At 45.7% G+C, this 10000-nt stretch overlaps 1 protein-coding gene across 3 annotated transcripts in view; it reads right to left on the bottom strand.

The window, feature by feature from the left end:
* Nucleotides 1-10000, bottom strand: part of LOC108273522 (A disintegrin and metalloproteinase with thrombospondin motifs 14) — a 57642-nt gene that overhangs the window by 6684 nt on the left and 40958 nt on the right. For all 3 annotated transcript variants that reach the window (XM_053685256.1, XM_053685255.1, XM_053685257.1), the window contains exons 13-18: nt 5777-5910; nt 5535-5658; nt 3897-3977; nt 1395-1558; nt 498-663; nt 1-46 (exon numbers count right to left, since the gene is read on the bottom strand). The exon at nt 1-46 is cut by the window's left edge and continues 87 nt beyond it. In XM_053685256.1, the coding sequence (XP_053541231.1) occupies nt 1-46; nt 498-663; nt 1395-1558; nt 3897-3977; nt 5535-5658; nt 5777-5910 (715 nt within the window). The remainder of the gene's footprint in view (nt 47-497; nt 664-1394; nt 1559-3896; nt 3978-5534; nt 5659-5776; nt 5911-10000) is intronic.

Consider the following 10000-nt stretch of genomic DNA (forward strand, 5'->3'; position numbering starts at 1 on the left):
CGTCCATCACCCTTCCTTCTACAGCCGTATTTAGCGTACTGCACACCTACACACACACACACACACACACACACACACACACACACACACACACACACAGGACCAGCACACAGCAGAAGCCAAATCCTGTAATCCTGCATGTCGTAGTGTTTATCTGTTTATTTACAGCAGTTTTATCACTTTACCTCAGACCAACTAAACTCAATAACATCAGCTTCACGGGCTGCGGTGAGGCGTCGCATCAACCTCACAACAATTACTTCACTTATGTTTGTAAACAACTCAGTGGTCAGACTTTTGTTGGCCATAGATGTGTTTCCATGGAGACACAAGAAACATTTAACTCTTGAGAAGCTGGCATAAAGAAGAACTACACACTTAGACGTGTTTCAAGTCATGTTTCCACTGAACCGTAAAACAAGCGTTGTTCTCCACACACACACACACACACACACACACACACACACACACACACACACACACACACACACACACACCTCCTCCACAGGGCTTGGTGCACTGTGTCCAGCTCTTCAGTGCCCAGTCGTAACTGTCCAGTTCAGATAACAGCACGTTGTTGTTGGTGATGATGGGAACCAGATCCTCATGGATGATGTATTTATAAGTTAAACTGATCTTCCTGTCTTCTTCTTTAGGAACCACCTACACAGAGTAAACACACACACACACACACACACACACACACACACACACACAGATGAAATGACAGTCATACGCTAGCTGTATCTCCCACTGAGACCTGTTCAGTCAGTATATCTTCAGAAATGAATCATTAAATCATGAATGACCGGCAGGACATTATTACTTTCATGAGGAAGTGAGACGTTCGCATCATTTGCATCTTTACCCAGAATCCTCCATGGCAAACAAAGCTGCAGATCAGCACATAGCTACTTTTATTCATTTGATGTATGTCTCAGGAATCCGAAACCGTTCTTTGCATAATGTTTTCTTCGAGATACGTCACTTATTTATTTATTTTGACGTCCCACAGAAAAAACAGTCCTCCAGTTCAGTCCAATCACACATATCAGACTGTTCAATCAACAATCCAATCTACAGTTATACAGATGAATGTAGAAATAAACACACGTATTCGATTCCAATTAATAAATATATATTTACACTATGACATAAATAAATATTACATCAAATAATACATCTATTTTAATTCAATAAAAACTAGAGCTAACGTTAGCCAATCAGAGCGTCAGCTAAATGTTCCAAAATATTTTATTTCTAATCATAATCACCTGAGTGAAATCAACTGAGGTGATGAATTCATTAATAATTCTGAATATCAGGCCGCTCATTAAATATTATAATGAGGATGTAAGTGTAAGTGCTGGTGCAGGTTTGTTGTGTCCTCCCACCAGCACTAGGATGCCTTCATGCAGAGGGCCGGCGGTTTTCAGTGTCTCTTTCTCTCCCTCCATGGTGTACTCCCACTCCACACCGCTCTCGATGAACGTCTTCGACTTCACCTCGTCTCCCTTCGCGTTGAGGACGAAACTGTCGCTCACCTGACTCTTAACCGCTGTGGAACAGAAACGGGTTTAAATCAACAATTACAGTCTTTTATTTCTTCATCAGTTAAAGAATGACACAGCACACTTTTTATCCACTTATAGTTGCATTTAATGTTGTATAACATCTGTGAAGTGAACATCTGTATTCTCTCTCTATTCTCTCTCTCTATTCTCTCTTTATTCTCTCTCTCTTTATTCCCTCTCTCTATACTCTCTCTTTATTCTCTCTATTCTCTCTCTATTCTCTCTCTCTATTCTCTCTTTATTCTCTCTCTCTCTATTCTCTCTTTATTCTCTCTATTCTCTCTCTATTCTCTCTCTATTCTCTCTCTATTCTCTCTCTATTCTCTCTCTAGTCCCTCTCTTTATTCCCTCTCTTTATTCCCTCTCTTTATTCTCTCTCTCTCTATTCCCTCTCTATTCTCTCTCTCTCTCTCTCTCTCTCTCTCTCTCTATTCCCTCTCTCTTTATTCCCTCTCTCTATTCTCTCTCTCTCTTGAAGTGATGAAAAGCCTTTACTTCACGGCTCTTATTAAAGTTGGACATTTCACTGTTTTTTTTATGCTGATCAGATCTATAGCTACAGATGTTAAATTTCGGGAACTACAGAATTGGAAGAACAGAAACTTTAGCTGTGTTAGTGATATGCTGTCACTAGGATATTCATGTGGTAAATAAGGTCTTGGATGCAGAGATAATTGCGTGTCAGTGAGCAGAGACTCAGTAGAGTGACAGATCCGGTTCTGAAAGAAGCCCATATTATAGTGTTTATTACACGGAATGCAGAATCTTATTAAACACACACTAATTATAAAAAAATATTATTTTTTAACTGCAAATGAAAAATTATAGCAGCAAATTGTAATAGAAATGTTCATGTCATATAAAATACAATAAATAATCCAAAAAGTGCAACAACAAGGAAGAAAAGGTGGCCGTGGTGGCAGAAGCACCGGTACTCCAACATGGTTGAGCTTATTTTTGTTTTATTGTAATTGAACTCGGGTGATGTCTGGGTATAAACACTGTGTGTGTGTGTGTGTGTGTGTGTGTGTGTGAAGAGTGCTCATGTAGGATTATCTAGAACTCTACAGGATTTTTTCCATTATCTGTGATAACAGAGCTCTGAGCCACGTGCTGATAACTTTTACAGAGTTCTTCACTACAGACTGAAGGCAGATTGAGATTTTTCACGCTGAGATTAAAGACGGTGGATGCATGATGATGTCATGATACTTCAGAACATCATGCGCCTGTTTACCCTGAACTGTGCAGCGATATTATGTGTTCTGTAATGTATTTACACTGGGCAGAAAATGAAAACATGAGGAGGAGGAGTTGGAGGAGGAGGAACAGGAGGAGGAACAGGAGGAGGAGGAACAGGAGGAGGAACAGGAGGAGGAGGAACAGGAGGAGGAGGAGGAGGAGGAACAGGAGGAGGAACAGGAGGAGGAAGAGGAGGAGGAGGAACAGGAGGAGGAACAGGAGGAGGAGGAGGAAGAGGAGGGGGAGTTGGAGGAGGAGGAAGAGGAGGGGGAGTTGGAGGAGGAGGAACAGGAGGAGGAGGAGGAACAGGAGGAGGAACAGGAGGAGGAGGAACAGGAGGAGGAGGAGGAGGAAGAGGAACAGGAGGAGGAGGAACAGGAGGAGGAACAGGAGGAGGAGGAACAGGAGGAGGAGGAGGAACAGGAGGAGGAGGAACAGGAGGAGGAACAGGAGGAGGAGGAGGAACAGGAGGAGGAGGAGGAGGAGTTGGAGGAGGAGGAACAGGAGGAGGAGGAACAGGAGGAGGAACAGGAGGAGGAGGAACAGGAGGAAGAGGAGGAGGAGGAACAGGAGGAGGGGGAACAGGAGGAGGAGGAGGAGTTGCTGTGGAATAAGAGGACTGAAAGACTTGGGGACGAGCTGCTATCAGAAAATAATCAAACGCAGGGTGGAAGCAGCAGCTTTATCACACCTGTCCATGCTGTTGATTATTTCACTGTAACAGCATCAGCGTCCGAGAGGAGATTAATGAGAAGGTGAATGGACGATCTGCAGGAAGTGAATGTAACGAGCCGTGTGTTCGGGTTGCAGCGTTGTACTGAAGCTGCTGAAACGAGTCTGCCGGTGAATGGAGAGGCAGAGATTTGAGAAAGGTTCTCAGGAACTATCACCAGTCTAAGAACAAACCCTACAGGAAGGGAGGTGTTTAAAGAAGAAGAGCCAGTAGGAAGAGATTGGCAAGAGGAAGTGATGTCATAGTGTATTCCAGTGTAACATCATGAGAATAAAATCATTTCAGTCCTCACTACGCTGATATATCGTCCAACACCTTTACCACTTATCAAAGCTTCCTGAACTCACCCATGAGATGTGGAGACGATGCATTCTCCTCAATCACAATGTGTCTCGCTCCTGCTGGGATATCAAACACCTTCAGCAAACCTGAGGAGAGAGAGAGACACGGAGAGAGAGACAGACAAGGAGAGAGACACAGCGAGAGAGACAAAGAGAGAGAGACAAACATGGACAGACAGACATGGAGAGAGAGACAAATATGGAGAGAGAGACCGACATGGAGAGAGAGACAGAAATGGAGAGAGAGACACAGAGAGAGAGACAGACATGGAGAGAGAGACACAGAGAGAGAGACAGACATGGAGAGAGAGACACAGAGAGAGAGACAGACATGGAGAGAGAGACACAGAGAGAGAGACAGACATGGAGAGAGAGACACAGAAATGGAGAGAGACACAGAGAGAGAGACAGACATGGACAGACAGACAAATATGGAGAGAGAGACAGACATGGAGAGAGAGACACACAGAGAGAGACAGAAATGGAGAGAGAGACACAGAGAGAGAGACAGACATGGAGAGAGAGACACAGAGAGAGAGACAGAAATGGAGAGAGACACAGAGAGAGAGACCGACATGGAGAGAGAGACACAGAGAGAGAGACAGAAATGGAGAGAGACACAGAGAGAGAGACAGACATGGAGAGAGAGACACAGAGAGAGAGACAGACATGGAGAGAGAGACACAGAGAGAGAGACAGACATGGAGAGAGAGACACAGAGAGAGAGACAGACATGGACAGACAGACAAATATGGAGAGAGAGACAGACATGGAGAGAGAGACACACAGAGAGAGACAGAAATGGAGAGAGAGACACAGAGAGAGAGACAGACATGGAGAGAGAGACACAGAGAGAGAGAGACAGAAATGGAGAGAGACACAGAGAGAGAGACAGACATGGACAGACAGACAAATATGGAGAGAGAGACACAGAGAGAGAGACAGACATGGAGAGAGAGACACAGAGAGAGAGACAGAAATGGAGAGAGAGACACAGAGAGAGAGAGAGACACAGAAATGGAGAGAGACACAGAGAGAGACACAGAAATGGAGAGAGAGACACAGAGAGAGAGAGAGACACAGAAATGGAGAGAGACACAGAGAGAGACACAGAGAGAGAGAGACAGACATGGAGAGAGAGACACAGAGAGAGAGAGACAGAAATGGAGAGAGACACAGAGAGAGACACAGAGAGAGACACAGAGAGAGAGACAGAAATGGAGAGAGACACAGAGAGAGAGACATGGAGAGAGACACAGAGAGAGAGACAGAAATGGAGAGAGACACAGAGAGAGAGAGACAGAAATGGAGAGAGACACAGAGAGAGACACAGAGAGAGACACAGAGAGAGAGACAGAAATGGAGAGAGACACAGAGAGAGACACAGAGAGAGAGAGACATGGAGAGAGATGTTTATTAAAATGTTATAGGTGTTAGACGCAGTATTTACACTGAACCTGTCTCACTGTTCAATAATGAATTTTTCGATAAGAATCAGTGAAGTGAAAATGTCACATGACTGTTTCATAAGAAACGGAATGAAACAGATTCACAGAGAAGTAAAGACTAATATCCCCGTTCTTCATGTTATTACTATTATTTTATTATTACTATTATTATTATTATTATTGTTATTATTATTACCTTTGAGTTTAGGGGTTTTGGTGAGCGTCAGCTTGACAGTGCGACAGTGAGTGTTATCTCCTTCACACACACCGCACTTATCCTCCTGTTTATACGAGCCGACCTCCCTATCACACCCCACGTGCTGAGAGACAGACAGACAGACAGAAACAGAGAGAGAGTGACAGACAGTGGAGAGATCATGAGTTACAGATACAAACAGGAACAGAGAGGAACAGCGAGACAGACAGGTCTATCCTCACCAGACACTCTCCTCTGGCACACACACTGAATGGATCAGTGTAACTGCATCGTGTCCCATCATGCATCACCTGATTCATAAACACCACCTCCCCCGTCTCTTTAGAGCGACAACTCAGCTCACACTTACGGTCCTCTGAACACACACACACACACACACACACACACACACACACACACACACACACACACAGACATACACAAATATGACACCAAAATTATAATGAGTGTTAGATCAGAATTAGTGTGTGTCAAAGTGAAGTAGCGTGTGTTAGAGTGTGTAATGTGTTAGAATGTATGTGTGTGTGTGTGTGGCTGTGTATAGGTGTGTGCAGGTGTCTACAGGTGTGTGCAGGTGTGTACAGGTCTGTGAATTTGTGTATAGGTGTGTGCACGTGTGTATAGGTGTGTATAGGTGTGTGCAGGTGTGTATAGGTGTGTATAGGTGTGTATAGGTGTGTGCAGGTGTGTATAGGTGTGTATAGGTGTGTGCAGGTGTGTACAGGTGTGTGCACGTGTGTATAGGTGTGTACAGGTGTGTGCAGGTGTGTATAGGTGTGTGCATGTGTGTATAGGTGTGTGCACATGTGTATAGGTGTGTACAGGTGTGTGCAGGTGTGTATAGGTGTGTGCATGTGTGTATAGGTGTGTGCACATGTGTATAGGTGTGTATAGGTGTGTGCAGGTGTGTATAGGTGTGTGCATGTGTGTATAGGTGTGTGCACATGTGTATAGGTGTGTATAGGTGTGTGCACGTGTGTATAGGTGTGTGCACGTGTGTATAGGTGTGTATAGGTGTGTGCACGTGTGTATAGGTGTGTATAGGTGTGTGCACGTGTGTATAGGTGTGTATAGGTGTGTGCACGTGTGTATAGGTGTGTATAGGTGTGTATAGGTGTGTGCACGTGTGTATAGGTGTGTGCAGGTGTGTACAGGTGTGTATAGGTGTGTGCAGGTGTGTATAGGTGTGTACAGGTGTGTACAGGTGTGTATAGGTGTGTGCAGGTGTGTGCAGGTGTGTACAGGTGTGTATAGGTGTGTGCAGGTGTGTACAGGTGTGTATAGGTGTGTGCAGGTGTGTATAGGTGTGTACAGGTGTGTACAGGTGTGTATAGGTGTGTGCAGGTGTGTATAGGTGTGTACAGGTGTGTACAGGTGTGTATAGGTGTGTGCAGGTGTGTATAGGTGTGTATAGGTGTGTGCAGGTGTGTACAGGTGTGTATAGGTGTGTGCAGGTGTGTATAGGTGTGTACAGGTGTGTACAGGTGTGTATAGGTGTGTGCAGGTGTGTATAGGTGTGTACAGGTGTGTACAGGTGTGTATAGGTGTGTGCAGGTGTGTACAGGTGTGTATAGGTGTGTGCAGGTGTGTACAGGTGTGTATAGGTGTGTGCAGGTGTGTATAGGTGTGTATAGGTGTGTGCAGGTGTGTACAGGTGTGTACAGGTGTGTATAGGTGTGTACAGGTGTGTATAGGTGTGTGCAGGTGTGTATAGGTGTGTATAGGTGTGTGCACGTGTGTATAGGTGTGTGCAGGTGTGTACAGGTGTGTATAGGTGTGTGCAGGTGTGTATAGGTGTGTACAGGTGTGTACAGGTGTGTATAGGTGTGTGCAGTTGTGTGCAGGTGTGTACAGGTGTGTATAGGTGTGTGCAGGTGTGTACAGGTGTGTATAGGTGTGTGCAGGTGTGTATAGGTGTGTACAGGTGTGTACAGGTGTGTATAGGTGTGTGCAGGTGTGTATAGGTGTGTACAGGTGTGTACAGGTGTGTATAGGTGTGTGCAGGTGTGTATAGGTGTGTATAGGTGTGTATAGGTGTGTATAGGTGTGTGCAGGTGTGTACAGGTGTGTATAGGTGTGTGCAGGTGTGTATAGGTGTGTATAGGTGTGTGCAGGTGTGTATAGGTGTGTACAGGTGTGTACAGGTGTGTATAGGTGTGTGCAGGTGTGTATAGGTGTGTACAGGTGTGTACAGGTGTGTATAGGTGTGTGCAGGTGTGTATAGGTGTGTATAGGTGTGTGCAGGTGTGTACAGGTGTGTATAGGTGTGTGCAGGTGTGTATAGGTGTGTATAGGTGTGTGCAGGTGTGTACAGGTGTGTACAGGTGTGTATAGGTGTGTGCAGGTGTGTATAGGTGTGTATAGGTGTGTGCAGGTGTGTATAGGTGTGTGCAGGTGTGTATAGGTGTGTATAGGTGTGTGCAGGTGTGTATAGGTGTGTATAGGTGTGTGCAGGTGTGTATAGGTGTGTGCAGGTGTGTATAGGTGTGTACAGGTGTGTGCAGGTGTGTATAGGTGTGTACAGGTGTGTGCACGTGTGTACAGGTGTGTATAGGTGTGTGCACGTGTGTATAGGTGTGTACAAGTGTGTGCACGTGTGTATAGGTGTGTATAGGTGTGTGCACGTGTGTATAGGTGTGTACAGGTGTGTGCACGTGTGTATAGGTGTGTATAGGTGTGTGCAGGTGTGTATAGGTGTGTGCAGGTGTGTATAGGTGTGTATAGGTGTGTACAGGTGTGTGCAGGTGTGTATAGGTGTGTATAGGTGTGTGCACGTGTGTATAGGTGTGTATAGGTGTGTGCACGTGTATAGGTGTGTATAGGTGTGTATAGGTGTGTACAGGTGTGTGCAGGTGTGTATAGGTGTGTGCAGGTGTGTATAGGTGTGTATAGGTGTGTGCAGGTGTGTATAGGTGTGTATAGGTGTGTACAGGTGTGTGCAGGTGTGTAAAGGTGTGTATAGGTGTGTGCACGTGTGTATAGGTGTGTACAGGTGTGTGCACGTGTGTATAGGTGTGTATAGGTGTGTGCACGTGTGTACAGGTGTGTACAGGTGTGTGCACGTGTGTACAGGTGTGTACAGGTGTGTACAGGTGTGTGCAGGTGTGTATAGGTGTGTATAGGTGTGTGCACGTGTGTACAGGTGTGTACAGGTGTGTGCACGTGTGTACAGGTGTGTACAGGTGTGTACAGGTGTGTGCACGTGTGTATAGGTGTGTGCACGTGTGTATAGGTGTGTACAGGTGTGTGCACGTGTGTATAGGTGTGTACAGGTGTGTGCACGTGTGTATAGGTGTGTATAGGTGTGTATAGGTGTGTATAGGTGTGTATAGGTGTGTGCAGGTGTGTATAGGTGTGTGCACGTGTGTATAGGTGTGTACAGGTGTGTGCACGTGTGTATAGGTGTGTATAGGTGTGTATAGGTGTGTGCAGGTGTGTATAGGTGTGTACAGGTGTGTGCACGTGTGTATAGGTGTGTACAGGTGTGTGCAGGTGTGTATAGGTGTGTGCACATGTGTATACGTGTGTATAGGTGTGTACAGGTGTGTGCAGGTGTGTATAGGTGTGTACAGGTGTGTGCACGTGTGTATAGGTGTGTATAGGTGTGTATAGGTGTGTATAGGTGTGTGCAGGTGTGTACAGGTGTGTATAGGTGTGTGCACGTGTGTATAGGTGTGTACAGGTGTGTGCACGTGTGTATAGGTGTGTATAGGTGTGTATAGGTGTGTACAGGTGTGTGCAGGTGTGTATAGGTGTGTGCAGGTGTGTATAGGTGTGTATAGGTGTGTGCAGGTGTGTATAGGTGTGTATAGGTGTGTACAGGTGTGTGCAGGTGTGTATAGGTGTGTATAGGTGTGTGCACGTGTGTATAGGTGTGTACAGGTGTGTGCACGTGTGTATAGGTGTGTATAGGTGTGTGCACGTGTGTACAGGTGTGTACAGGTGTGTGCACGTGTGTACAGGTGTGTACAGGTGTGTACAGGTGTGTGCAGGTGTGTATAGGTGTGTATAGGTGTGTGCACGTGTGTACAGGTGTGTACAGGTGTGTGCACGTGTGTACAGGTGTGTACAGGTGTGTACAGGTGTGTGCACGTGTGTATAGGTGTGTGCACGTGTGTATAGGTGTGTACAGGTGTGTGCACGTGTGTATAGGTGTGTACAGGTGTGTGCACGTGTGTATAGGTGTGTATAGGTGTGTATAGGTGTGTATAGGTGTGTGCAGGTGTGTATAGGTGTGTGCACGTGTGTATAGGTGTGTACAGGTGTGTGCACGTGTGTATAGGTGTGTATAGGTGTGTATAGGTGTGTGCAGGTGTGTATAGGTGTGTACAGGTGTGTGCACGTGTGTATAGGTGTGTACAGGTGTGTGCAGGTGTGTATAGGTGTGTACAGGTGTGTGCACGTGTGTATAGGTGTGTATAGGTGTGTATAGGTGTGTATAGGTG

Source organism: Ictalurus punctatus, chromosome 13 (genome assembly GCF_001660625.3).
Source record: "Ictalurus punctatus breed USDA103 chromosome 13, Coco_2.0, whole genome shotgun sequence".
NCBI classification, from domain to species: domain Eukaryota; kingdom Metazoa; phylum Chordata; class Actinopteri; order Siluriformes; family Ictaluridae; genus Ictalurus; species Ictalurus punctatus.